The sequence below is a fragment of the Opisthocomus hoazin genome, chromosome Z (genome assembly GCF_030867145.1).
Source record: "Opisthocomus hoazin isolate bOpiHoa1 chromosome Z, bOpiHoa1.hap1, whole genome shotgun sequence".
NCBI classification, from domain to species: domain Eukaryota; kingdom Metazoa; phylum Chordata; class Aves; order Opisthocomiformes; family Opisthocomidae; genus Opisthocomus; species Opisthocomus hoazin.
Window position 1 is genome coordinate 70,880,339 of NC_134454.1, and position 14,495 is coordinate 70,894,833.

Consider the following 14,495-nt stretch of genomic DNA (forward strand, 5'->3'; position numbering starts at 1 on the left):
GACTGTATTTTGTTGAGCTGTTGTGCATCTTTGTCTATGAACAGACGTTGTAGCTGACGTAGATCTGGCTCTTATTCTCAGCTGCTTCCACCTGTCTTTTGCCTTTGAGGCACAGAGCTGTTATAGAATAGATTGTCTGCCCAGGCAATCCAAAGGAATCGTTACCTATCTGATATGCTGAATTCACCTGTTCCCGTAGCAAGGGAGCTTCAAGGCTGGTATCATTGGTTGAACTCCACTTACTTTGCATAATGGTACGATTGGCATCAGAGAGTCCTGGACAAAATGTCCCCTTTTCAAAAGCTGTGGTGCCGGATTAATTTTGAGGTCACTCATAACACGGTTTCAGCCAGAAATAATTCTAAAAGTGTCTGCTGTAGAGGAACTTGATTCCTGTGCTGTGATAACATGTTCCTTAGTTTGGTGGGTACTGAAGCAGAAATCGCGCCATGGCACTGTAGGTGGTCTTGGCCCAAGATCTCATTTAGTGCTGGATCAGTGGCTATGTCGATGTTGAGTTTGCTGCCTCACCTTCAGTCATAGATTCTGACTCTGAAGTGTTTTATGGAAGGCAAAAGCCTTAACTTACGCTTCTTTTTTCCAGGAAATTCATATTTAGTATAAACACTAAACCGTTTCGCAGTGGCACACCACAAAACATTGACTCTGCAACTTCATTTCAAATTATTCTAAATTTTATTTAGTAATCCATGGATAAGTTTATCTTTCTGCTCGATTGCTTCCCCTGAAATCCAATGTTTGTTCCCCACATACTTGAGTCTAATGAAAATTTGATGTCTTTAGAAGTTATTTTCAAATTCTATCAGCAGTCATTAGTTTTGATTCAGAAATTCACCAGTGAACTTTAGGGGGTGTGTTACAGTGATCATAATGAAACTTTCAGGACATTAACATCTGTGAAAGCTTTGGATTTCATTTGTTAATTTCTGAGGAACTTCAGTAATAAAATGATAGTGAAATCTCTTACTTGCCAGTTCCGTGGGGGTGGTAGGATGTAATGTAGCAAAACATACGTAACTGCTTCATGGAGTCTCAGCAGGGTGAGGAGAAGGGGCTGTCTTATCGAGGTGGAATCTTCTTGTACCAATAATATTTTATTGATGTTCTAATGTTTCTACGTTGGCTGAAAGAAATGGGAGTAATCTTTTGATTAAGACAGGTTATTTCATGCAGCGAGATTATGCTTCTTGAGATCTTCAGGAAGACGGTATCTCAGTGCCTCATTTGCTGAGGTGGAAGTCAGGGGACTCCTTTGCCTATGTACTGGATCTGAAGCACTATAGGGTAGGGGCAATGTCCTATATAGATAGAACAGTGACAGTTCTGGCCACTGCCATAATATGAATTTACCATGATATAAAAATGATAAACGTTTAACACATTTCCTGGCTTATTAGTAAAATTTAGTCCTCACTTATGTTGGAGGTTTGTCTCTAGTTCTGTTATTCCAATACTTGCTTTAAAAGGGAGATTGGTCTTTATTAACCCCACAGTAATATCATTTCTATATACAGCAAACTGCATTGGTTCTTTTACAGTATAGATTTTATGGAAGACCTGTAAAGTATATTAGAGCTGTTTGATGGAAGCTTCTTTTATGCTAGAAGTAAATTGGCGGGGAAGAATTCCTCTTATTCAATTTGCAACCAGTTTTTCTATGCACAGTGGTGACTCTTCCTTTGCAAGAAATATATGTATTTCAGTAATCTAAAAATCTTTCCTGTATTTCTCTGGGTACTTAATATAACACACTATTACACAGCTTCTGTCTGTGGGGTTTCACAGAATCACAGAATAGTAGGGGTTGGAAGGGACCTCTGTGGGTCATCTAGTCCAACCCTCCTGCCAAAGCAGGGTCACCTACAGCAGGCTGCACAGGACCTTGTCCAGGTAGGTCTTGAATATCTCCAGAGAAGGAGACTCCACAACCTCCCTGGGCAGCCTGTTCCAGTGCTCCGTCACCCTCAGAGGGAAGAAGTTCTTCCTCATGTTCAGACGGAACTTCCTGTGCTTCAGTTTGTGCCCATTGCCCCTTGTCCTGTTGCTGGGCACCACTGAAAAGAGTCTGGCCCCATTCTCCTGGCACACACCCTTCAGATATTTGTAAGCATATATTAAGTCCCCTCTCAGCCTTCTCTTCTTCAGGCTGAACAAGCCCAGCTCCCTCAGCCTCTCCTCGTAGGAGAGATGTTCCAGTCCCCTCATCATCCTTGTAGCCCTCTGCTGGACTCTCTCCAGTAGCTCTTCATCTTTCTTGAACTGGGGAGCCCAGAACTGGACAGAGTACTCCAGATGAGGCCTCACTAGGGCAGTGTAGAGGGGAAGGAGAACCTCCTTCGACCTGCTGGCCACACTCCTCCTAATGCACCCCAGAATGCCATTGGCCTTCTTGGCAGCCAGGGCACACTACTGGCTCATGGTTAACCTGTTGTCCACCAGGACACCCAGGTCCCTCTCCACAGAGCTGCTCTCCAGCCAGTCCATCCCAAGCCTGTACTGATGCATGGGGTTGTTCCTCCCCAGGTGCAGGACCCTGCATTTGCCTTTGTTGAACCTCATCAGGTTCCTCTCTGCCCAACTTTCCAGCCTGTCCAGGTCACGCTGAATGGCAGCGCAGCCTTCTGGTGTATCTACCACACCTCCCAGTTTGGTGTCATCAGCAAACTTGCTGAGGGTACATTCTAACTCTTCATCCAGGTCGTTGATGAAGAAGTTAAACAAGACTGGGCCCAGTACTGACCCCTGAGGGACACCACTGGTTACCAGCCTCCAACTAGACTCGGCGCCGCTGATGACAACCCTCTGAGTTCTGCCATTCAGCCAGTTCTCAAACCACCTCACCAACCACTCATCCAGCCCACACTTCCTGAGCTTCCCTAGGAGGATATTATGGGAGACTGTGTCGAAAGCCTTGCTGAAGTCAAGGTAGACAACATCCACGGCTCTCCCTTCATCTACCCGGCCAGTCATGTCATCGTAGAAAGCTATCAGATTGGTCAGGCATGATTTCCCCTTGGTGAATCCATGCTGACTACTCCTGATAACCTTCTTTTCCTCCACTTGCTTGTTGATGACCTCCAGGATAAGCTGCTCCATCACCTTTCCTGGGATGGAGGTGAGGCTGACCGGTCTGTAGTTCCCTGGGTCCTCCTTCTTGCCCTTTTTGAAGACTGGAGTGACATTGGCCTTTCTCCAGTCCTCGGGCACCTCTCCTGTCCTCCAGGACGTTTCAAAGATGATGGAGAGTGGCTCAGCAATGACATCCGCCAGCTCCCTCAGCACTCGTGGGTGCATTCCATCGGGGCCCATGGATTTGTGGACGTCCAGATCGCTTAAGTGATCCCTCATGCAGTCCTCCTCTTTCCAAGGGAAAGTCATCCTCTCTGTAGGCTTCCTCTCTTACCTCTGGGGCGTTGGATTCCTCAGGGCCTGCCTTGGCACTGAAGACTGAAGCAAAGAAGGCATTCAGTAGCTCTGCCTTCTCCGCATCCTCCATCACCAGGACACCTACCTCATTCAGCAGCGGCCCCACATTGTCCCTAGCCTTCCTTTTGCTGCTGATGTAGTTGAAGAAGCCCTTCTTGTTGTTTTTGACATCCCTTGCCAGCTTCAATTCCAGGCGGGCTTTGGCCTTCCTCGTCGCATCCCTGCACGCTCTGACCACATTCCTGTACTCTTCCCAAGTGGCCTGTCCCTCTGTCCACATTCCATGGACCTTTCTCTTCCACCTGATCTCCGCTAGAAGCTCCTTGTTTAACCATGCAGGTCTCCTGCCTCCTTTGCTCGATTTCTTTCTCAGGGGGATGCACCGCTCCTGAGCATGGAGGAAGTGATGTTTAAAGAGCGACCAGCGCTCTTGGATACCCCTGCCTTCGAGAGCCCTGAAGTCTTACTCTTGGCAAAGCCACTTACAATTTTTATGTATACTACAACAAATTTTTAGATACTGTTAGTGATTGTTTCATGAAACAGCTGGTTAATGAGACCTTTCATTTGCTACTCTGTAGTGTGCAGAATCCAGTTCAGAGTCTGAGTTAAAGCCACACTTTGTAAGAATCATCAGAGTGTCTTAGATTCAGCAGAGGGACAGCTAATGTAGAGGCAGGAACAATTAAATCTCAGAAGTCCTCTGCAGTTATGCTTATTTTTATAAAGAACTGTGTTAAAATGAGAAAGTTGTCTCAGAATGAAGGTAAAAGCTGCAAAATATAGTTTAACTGGTGGCGTTCTTAAAGAGTTGTGTCCAAATACATGATGTGAAAGCATCATAAATGCTGGCAGATGTAATGTGAAAATAGGTAGGCCCGGAAAAAAGAAAAGAAGGTCAAGGATCAGCTAGCTGAAGGAATCAAAGCTTTTACTAAATCCTTCTTAAATACACCAAGAACAAAAACCCTGTAGAGGGTCTGTGCAGCCAGTTGATTAAGTTATTGGTATAAAAGAAGCACTTGGAAAGCGCATGGCTACTGCAGAGAAGCGAAACGGAATGATGTTGACTGCTAAGTGGGAAGATTCCCAAACTTAAATTCTTTTTTTTTTTCCTGGGGGGGGATGGGGGAATGAGAGGGGTTGACCTAAAAAAACCGCAGGGATGAAATTGCCTGCTTGCCAAGGGTAATATCTGATCTCATGCTTTAAACTCCCTGTGTACCTGAAGCCTGGAGGGTGGCAAATTTTATGCTAGTGTTTAAAGCAAGAATGACCAGAGCAGTGTAAGCCTGACGTGTGTGTCATTCAAATTTATAGATATTGTAACAAAGGATAAAGGTCACAGAAGTAAGTAGGATCAGCTTGGGAGGCATCGGGAGTTTTCTGTTGGAGTTTTCTTGATGGGGCCAGGAAAGGTGGCTAAGATTTAGATTCCCAAAAAGCTTTTGGTAAAGTTTGGCATCAAAGGCTTTTGGGCAGCTATTGGATAGGAATGCAGGGTTTTGTATATTAAGTAATGTATCAAAAGATAGGAGGAGGGATGAATGGTTGATTTTTTTTTGCATAGGAGGGAAATTACCAGCTGAATTTTTGAGGATTTGGTCTTGGAATCTGTGCTGTTTGGTATAAAACTGGCATGATAAAGGCAATGAGTAGTCAAGTGAGAAAGTTCGCTGGTGTTGCTGTTCAAGGCAGTAAAGAGGGGAGAAGAGAGTGAAGGATTCCTGCACAGGAGGCCTGTGCAGAATGGAATGGCTGGGCAGGGCGAGTTGGAGGCTGTATGCAAGAAACAAGAGGACACTTCAGTGTGGGAAAGAGATGGATGAGAATATAGGAAAGAATCGTGCAGATAGCAGAAGACCTGTGAGTCTTCTTGTCAGAGATGACAGAGGATGTCTGACAGAGATGTAAGAACATGTTGTAGATGAAGATGTTTACAATGAGAAACTGGAGGAGTACTTCAGAGGGAAATCCTTTGGTGGTTACAAAATAGATTGACTGTGACAAGCTCGGGATAACAGCTGAAACAACAAAAAAAAATGGGGTATTTGAAGGAAAGTATTAAATATTATTGCACTGTTCTTACAATTCCTTGTCACTGTTGGAGCTAGAATATTGGGCTGTATTCACTCCTTGTCTATACTGGTGTGACCACTGGTGTCTTATCCAGTTTCTTGGACTGGTGAATTTGATATTGGAGATTTATTTTCATTCATACATAATCAAGTATATAGAGAGTTAATACAAATTCGTGTATATATATTTAGCTGTAGATAAGAGAAAGATTTTGTGTGTGTGTGTGACAGAATCTCCTGTCTGTTTTCCTTTCTGTCAGTATCATTTTATGGTGATAGCTTTGTGGAGTTGAACATGGCAGAAGCATCCTCTCGGACATCCTTACAGTTGCGGTTTCGAACAGGCAAGCCGCATGGGCTGCTTTTTCTTGCAGCTGGGAAGAAGGATTATTGTTTAATGGAGCTACACTCAGGAAATTTACAGGTATGGGTTGTAACTATAGCTAAAAAGAGGTGTAGTCTGTATTGTTTAGTGTTTTTCGTCAAGCTGTTGTCTATAACAATTCTCAAAGTTTGTTTTTAAAAAAAAAGGAAAAACCACATCATACAATTGATAATTTCAAAATGTGATATTTATTTCTTATAATGATATTAAAATTGGCCTCTAAAAGCCTTTGAGATCTCTAGATCTTAAAATCAAGATCACTGTGTTCAAAGCATGAGGTTCAGTAAAGGCAAAATTTCAGATTTGATGATGTTAGCATCATAGAAAATGTTTGGATCCAAATAATATTTTTTCTGTAAGGTAAGTTCTTGAAAGATGATTGTTGCTTGGGTTCTCAGGAGCTGTTGGTCCTAGCAGAACTTCTGCAATTATTCAAATCGTATTTGTGATGAGAAGTAAACCTACACAAAACTTTAGTGGGATTTTTTTTTTCAACTAAATGTAGTGAATTACATACTTAATATGATTAATCTATCAATGATGCGTTAATATATGATTATGAAAAATACCACTTTGGATTTTGATGGTTAAAATTCTGTCTCTTTCAGTTGAGAATTAACTTTGGCATGGGGGAACGAGTACTGCATTCTCAGCAAAGATCTCAGCTGAATGATTTAGCTTGGCACATGGTTGAACTACATCATGAACATGACAGTGTCACATTGGTAACTGATAATCATGATAGAAGTAGTGCAAAAATGCCTGGAATTCTCTATGAATTAAATATTGACTATGGATTCTATGTAGGTGGTACTAGTAAACTTGATGTTCCCTACCTTGTTGGAGCACTGCCCAGTTTTCGAGGATGTATTGATGATGTGTTGTTCAATCAGCTGGACATTCTGATGCCTCTGAGACCTTCTCCTGGCTTTAAAAATGTCCATGAAGTTTCAGTGGGATGCAGTGATGAATTCTTTGCAGGTGAAGATGAGCCCATTAGTTTCTTCAGTTCCAGATCCTATGTTTCTTTCGCACCATGGAATATTGATGATGAGGGAATCTTGGCATATGCATTGCAGACCTCAGCTGCACGTGGCTTGCTGCTTTACCATCCTGGGCAAACAGGAGATTTCATTGCAATGGAAATAGCAGATGGATTAATTAAAGCCTATGTTGGAAAACATAAAAATAGAATCCAGCTTTCCTCTCATAGGTCTGTCAATGACAGTTATTGGCATTACATTGAACTAAGATTTACTGCAGAATATTTTCAGCTGACATTGGATGAAGAAACTGTGGAAAAATTATTGCCTCCTCACAGCAAACTGCCGCTTCTGAAGGGGTCTCTCTTTGTAGGTGGTGTAGATGACAACACACGATCAGAAGTGATGAAGTTAGAGCTAACTTCAGTGTCTGGGAAGTATGCCAGAGGAGGGTCCTTCAAAGGTTGCTTAAGAGATCTGAAAATCAATTCAGAAAAGAAATCGCTGAAGAATGTTCTAGTAACAAAGGACATTTCAGCTGGATGTGAAACGGGGGGTGCTTTTAATACAAATCTTTCTTTAGAGATGGCTGTAAAGAACCCTACTGTGAAAGCAGCCCCAGCATTTGCCATTTCCCCTGAAAGCTCTGTCTCTCTGGGAAGGGAAGACAAAAGCCACCTTTTAGTTCTAAGTAACTTGATTGTGCTAGAGGGCGGACAAGCTTTGCTTGAATCCAAACATATTAAAGTCAACTTGGACTTTCAGAAATTAGGGATTCATCAATCAGAAATTATTTTTGAAATACAGGAACCACCCTCTCATGGAGACTTGAAACTAGATGTTGAACCAGCGCAGGAGATGAATACATTTACTATGCAGGATGTGTGGCAAGGGAAGATTCTTTATGTCCATGATGGCTCTGAGGACTCTCACGATTATTTTAATTTCTCCATTTCTACCAGCAGTGAGAAGGTTGTGCATCCATATTTGCAAGGAGATGAGCAGCATATGTTTAGCATTACTGTCACTCCAGTAAACGATGCGCCTGAGATCACACTTCCCGAGGGAAACTTGCTACTTGTCTTGGAGAACTCAAAGAAACGTTTGACTAGTGATCTGATAAAAGTTCTAGATAAGGATTCGGATCCTGTGGATCTCAGTCTTTCAGTGCTTGGAAATATGAATGCAGATGCAGGATTTTTAGAAAATTCAAAACATCCTGGAAAAGCTATTACTACTTTTTCTAACGAGGACTTAAGAGAAGGCACTGTTTTCTTTGTCCACACAGGTGTCAAGAACTCAAGGATTGTTCTGAGGGTGAGTGATGGTGAGAAAGTGAGCAATACTGCTGTGTTACGTGTCATGGCAGTTCCTTTGGATTACAGAGTTGTGAACAACTCAGGAATAAGCCTGCTCCAAGGTGTTACAGCTCTGATCACACCTAGGCATCTGGCAGTGGAAACAAATCCCAGCCTCCATGAGCTGCAGATACGGTACGAGATCACAGAGCCACCCCAGTTTGGGGAAGTCCAAAGGCAGCATTCAAGGGGCGAATGGAAGCAAGTCAGCTCTTTTTCTCAACGCTCTGTTCAGCGCAGCCGTGTGAGATACTGTAGCACTTTCAAAGAAATTCAGCTGGAGAATGTTACTGACCAATTTAAATTCAAAGTTAGCATAGGAAACAGAATCAGTGAAGAGCACATGTTTCTGATCAAAGTGAAATGGTTAACGTACACTTTATTGAAACATGCTCCTCTAGAAATTGAAAAATCAAAAAAGAAGTACTTGAATTCAGATAATCTTTTTGCTGTGATTATAGATCTAGAAATACCTGAAGATGAGCTGCTTTTTAAATTGCTGTCCTTACCAAAGAATGGACAAATACTGCTTAATAACCAGCTTTTGAAAAAAGGTTCAGTCTTCAGCCAGAAAGACATTACTGATCAAAAAGTGGCATATGAATTAATCAGCGGATACCATGAAGACAGCCGTGATTCATTTAGATTCCTCATTTCTACAAAATATCTGGAATCAAATTTGTATGACTTTGAAGTCTACATCAAATCAGATTTCAGAAACATGATTTTGACTAACAATGGCCTAACTGTTACTGAAGGTGAAGGAGAGTTAATAACAAGCACAAAATTGTTTGTGCAAACACCAGATAATAAAACCTTCGAATATGAAGTTATACAGTTTCCTAAGCATGGGAAATTAAAACTCATTAATTTTTCAAGCTCATTTGAGAGTAATGACAATCTCACCTCTTTCACTAACAAAGATATAACTGATAAGCGCCTTATTTATGTGCATGATGATTCTGAGACAGCATTTGATGAATTTCTTGTCAGAGCTTCCAGTGAAGACTCAGGAAGGTGGGCAAACTTTGATCCGGAAGTAGAACCTTTGTCAGCAGAAATTAGATTCAACATTTCTGTCCAGCTGAAGAACGATGAGAAACCAGTACGTGTAATTGATAATATATTTAATGTAGTGAGAAATGGGCAGCGATTATTGACTTTGGCAGATCTTTGCTATCATGATCCTGATTCTGATTTTGATGATGGACAGTTGCTGTATACTAGACGTGGTATTTCCAATGGGGACTTGGTGCTAACAAATGACACTTCGCACAGACTCTACCAATTCAAACAAGAGGACCTAGAGCAAAAGCAAGTCCTGTTTATACACCGTGGTGCAGATTTTGGGCGTTTTGTGCTCTTTGTGACAGATGGCAAGCACTATACCTCTTTCCTTCTAGAAGTTAGTGCCACTGATCCTTATGTCAGGCTGGCAAATAATACAGGCATTTTGGTTCAAAAAGGAAAAGAGAAGACTGTTACGACAGCTAACCTAAGTGCTATTACAAACCAAGACATCAGAAGTGATCATGAGATGGCATATGAGATACTCTCTTTCCCAAATTATGGAAGAATATATGTAAATAATCTATTGATGGATTCCTTTACTCAATTTGATCTGATAAAGGGGTACGTGACCTACAGGCATGATGACAGCAACAACCTTATTGACACATTTAACTTTACGGTCCGTGGTAGAGATGTCCATTTGGATGCTGGAGTGCATGTTCGCATATATTTGGAAAGTCATCAGTGGCCACCAAGGATTGTGAACAAAAACAATCTCTTAGTTGAAGAAGGAAAACCAGTTAAAATCAGTAAAGGAAAACTGCAAGTAAGTTGACTGTGTTGTCCATTACTCCAATCTTGTAGCAAGTTTTCTTCACTGTTTTCTCAGTCATTACAGTGTCTTTAGTCTCTCTGTCTTCTCTTTTAACTCCTTTTGTTTTTCGCTAACATAACGACGCTCTGGATGCTTAATTCTGGAGAGACTGACACTAGCAAGGTTCCATTTCTAGAAGGGAAAATGATGTATGTTAACGACTGCCCACAGTCTTTTACTCCGTTACATATCAGTGCTGGAGAAAGTTAAGGTTTGGAGATGCTGCATTTCTGTATTTGTTTTAGTCGTGACAATTGGTTGTACTTCATGTATTATTCTTAGCTGAGCTGGTGGGAAATGCCAAGGAAGAAGGGGTTTTGTTTCATTCAGTGTGGAGCTATCCCAGTTAACACTGTCTGAGAATTGCATCCAAAATTTTAAAAACATCATCACAAGCCTGAGGTTGTTTCTTTTTGGTTAATATTTTCCTTCACACCATTTGTGTGTGTAATTTCAGTAACCACCGGGAGGTGGCTCTGGCAGCACGTGGCTTCGCTCCTCTGCTGAAATCCTCGTTTCAGGCAGGGGCCTGCAGTGCTTAGGCTGTTAGTCAATTCCGCAGTGTGTTCTTCTCAAAATTGACAGAACACTCCCATGCCATGTGTGTTTAACATGGGTCTAAAGTGTTGTATTGTACTTTCAGGTAAACTATGTAACCCAAAGAAGGAATGCTGAGTAATTAAGTAGACAATCCCAGGGTTAAAAGTGAAAAATTCAGAAGAGAAATACAGAATTTCTCACATTTCTGTTTTAATAATTTTGGGGTATGTTTTTAAATTCAAGGTTGTTCATGAAAACAGTTCTCCATCTGAGATTGTGTTCACAGTAAGACAGCTTCCAGTACATGGATACATTCGGAAGTTTTCCTTGGAGGAAAGTTATCTCGGTGCTGACCAAAGGCCAGTTTTGAGCTTCACACAGCAAGATGTTGATGAGGGCAAAGTTCAGTATGTGCAGACAGTTTCTGACCAACTGGAGGACCATTTTTCTCTGGATGTGACCAACGGTGTCCGAACAGTGAGTGGAGTAGAGATCTCTGTAGACATCATCCCCAGAATGATTCCGCTGGAAGTACAGAACTTCACGGTAGTTGAAGGGGGCTCGAAAGTCCTGGTGGAAGACTATCTAAAAATTTCTAGTAGACACTTTGCAGGACTCAGCTGTCAATTCATCTTAGTTGAGCAGCCAAAACATGGTTATGTTGAAAACTTTCATGTTCCTGGAATAAAGTTAACCACATTTACCAGAAAACAGGTAATGCATTTAAGTCTACTTTGCTATAGTCATGATTAATTCTTTGTATTGCTAAAAGCTAATTTTTGCCTGCAGTGGGATATTTGGTGGGAGGTAGTGACCTGCATGAGTTTGAGCTTTGTTCTGGCCTTGTACCAAAGATCTTTCTGCAATTGCTAGCTGGTTGTTTGGTGTGGAGAGGGAGGGTGCCTTGTTGTGGTGAACCACATCGCTTCCTTGTGTGCCACTGGTCACACAGTCTACTGTGCTTTAATCACGGTAGACAGATGGGCTACTCATACTCAGGCAGAGTTGTTGATGCTCTGGAAGCCTGAGACAGACTGAGCATGGGTTCATTTTGAAAAAAACGAGGAAATAGGGTGTAGATTGAACAAAGAAGAAAATGGAAAAAATTATTTTTTTTAGGTCGTGTCTTTGCTCGCAGAGAGCTGGTATATGTATAATATGTTAATTTTCAGTCTTTTAGCACTATGAAGTAAAAACTATACTGTAAGACACCATCTACTAATACCATGTTCAGTTTATAGATTTCAGGAATGTTGTGGTAAATATAGTGGGATTGAATTTTCCATGGGAATGCCAAGACTGGATAGTTAAGATATTCTAGCTAGAGGAATGAAAAGATGAGCTGTAAAATTTGCTGTTGTGGAAGGAACGAAGATAGAGGTGCAGATCAGATACAAGCATAAATAAAGTCTTAGAAGTCATGAAGAGTTGAGGCAGTGAATACATAGGGGCATGACTAGACTTGAGTATTTGTTTTTTAATGTGGCATTCATTTTCTTTGAGCCTCTTCAGTTTTCCAGGTTGTTATATTTTTCAGGTGGAACAGGAGTTAATCTACTATGTTCATGATGACAGCGAGGAACTAGCGGACAATTTTACTGTGATAGTAAATAACACGGAACTGTGGAAACAAAGCTTGCCCCAAACTGTATTTGTAACAGTTACTGCAGTAAATGATGAAGGTCCTGTTATAAAAGTTAATAGAATTCTTCAGGTATGTTTATCAACATTTTGAAGTGTTAAGTTACTTCTAACCTGATACCATTTAATGCACCATCATTAACAGAGTATTAGGTTTCTGTCTGGTGGGATAGTCGATATAATAAATGGTGGTCCTGGGATTTAAATAAATTAGTATTTATGAAGGGAGGCAGTACATGTGTATTTATGGAGATTCTAGTCATCATGAAGAACATTTTGTGTGGTTGTAAAGTTTATCTACAATGCTGACTGAGCTTTCTTTTAATCTTAAACATACATGAAGTCTCTAGGACTGACATAGCGCTTGTGGGATGGGTTACACTTGGATCAATGTTGTTTTTTAGTGTTTTTTGCTAGGGCATCTTGAGGCTTGTTAATAAACAGCATAGCCTAGATAAGTACCAAGAGTAGTGACGGTGAGGGTTCTTCAGGCTCTGTGCCTCTTGCCGTCAAGTGTACCAAAGGGTCAGACGTGCTGAGGTGCATTCTGCTGCCTGCTCCTTTCTGGATCCCTGGTGAGACAGGACAAGAAGAAAGAGCGGCATTCTCACTGGCACTGCTTTGGATAATTGTCTATGTAATGGGTATTTCTGATACAAAACAGGAATTTTCCCTTCTTTGAAAGTTCCTGACAAGAACAGTAAAATGCAGTCTGTGAAAATCTAGGCCGTTAGAGGTCATGAAAGTAGTGCAAACAGTGAAGATATTACTGTGTGATACTGTGAGCTAAAAAAAGGACACGCTGACTTGTTTCAAACTCCGTGCCCCCCCACATTCCTGAAGAAAATTATAAAATTTTTGGCTCACACTACCTTTTGCTCTTAATAAGCATAGCCGGCTTTTTAATCTTTCAATCTTGAAAGAAGTCACTAGTGTCACTTCAGTTTCAGTGCTTTTTCAAATTTATTTATTTGTTTATAAGTTTGTTATTTGTTTGTGTTACAGTAGCACTCAGTAACCAGAACTGGTTTATTACGGACACTGTGCCCGTGTTAGACAAAAAGGCCGCTGTGTGTAAAGATGCAGTTTGCAAATTGGTGGCACCTAAAACGTGTTTAGTTTTACATACTTAGTTGTACATTGCAGGAGGAGAATAGAGGGCTGTAAAGATGATCACAGCATTGTGTTGTGTGTTTAGACTTTTCACATGAGAAAAGACATAGTTTTTAAACAGCAGTAGTAGTAGTATTGTGCAGCTTCACAATGACAACAGCTAATCCATGATAATCTGCAGATGTCTACAACACAAGATACCCTGCCCTGTGCAGAGACTGCTAGCAAAAGGGCAGACTCACTTCACACGCATTTGAGTGGTACAGAGTAAAACCTTCCCTGGTTAAAGTAATTACAGTGGTACTCCACAGACATCAGCACAGCAGGCGGTAATGTTTGTCTAGTCACAGACAAGAGGGATATATATCCAGTCAGAAATTTTTATGTGTCTCCTCTCTGGTGCATTGCTGTCATTGAACTGTAGTTTCTTAACAGAACTGCAGCCATGCAGTGCACTACAGTGCAGCATATGGATTTTTTTGCTAAAAATATCTCTGAAGTCTAGGCTTCCCAAGAACAATGATAGCACAGCTTAACCTATCCAAAGTTGGTCCTCTCTGCTGGGACTCCAAACCAGTATGCTGCCTTTATGCCTGTGGTTTTGCTGCTCACGCATAAGCTATTGCTGAGAAATAACCTTGATTTTTGTCATGAGCAGGTACTAATATGCACAAATATGTTGGAATCATGTGGAGACTAAAAGCTGGCAATTTATATACTGGGAGGAGTACACTGAGATCATCCTTCTTCAAAGCAAACTTGCGCATCCCGTAGAAGGAAGAAAATGGATTTTTCTTAGTCCTGCTAAATATTGACATGAACCGGGCATTCCTGTGTAGGGTGATACTTGCTGGCCCCGTGTTCTAGCCAAGCAGTCTGTGCTCCTCAAGGATGTTGCTAGTGGTGAACATTGAGTAATAAACTGCGTGTTGCTTTTAAAAAGGCAGTAGCTCTTTTGTATTTTTTGAAAGGTTGGAAATGTACAAAATGTAAAAAAGTATAAAATGAGGTACCAGTACTGTGAAAACTGAAGTCCAGTAGGACCATTTGAGTTGACTGAAGTTT

General features: G+C 41.4%; 1 protein-coding gene across 1 annotated transcript in view; it reads left to right on the forward strand.

Annotated features, from left to right (window-relative positions):
• LOC104337785 (chondroitin sulfate proteoglycan 4-like) overlaps positions 1-14,495 on the forward strand; it is a 46,633-nt gene that overhangs the window by 7,265 nt on the left and 24,873 nt on the right. Inside the window, exons 2-5 of the mRNA XM_075411148.1 lie at positions 5,786-5,949; positions 6,519-10,088; positions 10,920-11,390; positions 12,214-12,390. Coding sequence (XP_075267263.1) covers positions 5,821-5,949; positions 6,519-10,088; positions 10,920-11,390; positions 12,214-12,390 — 4,347 coding nt within the window. The 5' untranslated portion in view covers positions 5,786-5,820. The remainder of the gene's footprint in view (positions 1-5,785; positions 5,950-6,518; positions 10,089-10,919; positions 11,391-12,213; positions 12,391-14,495) is intronic.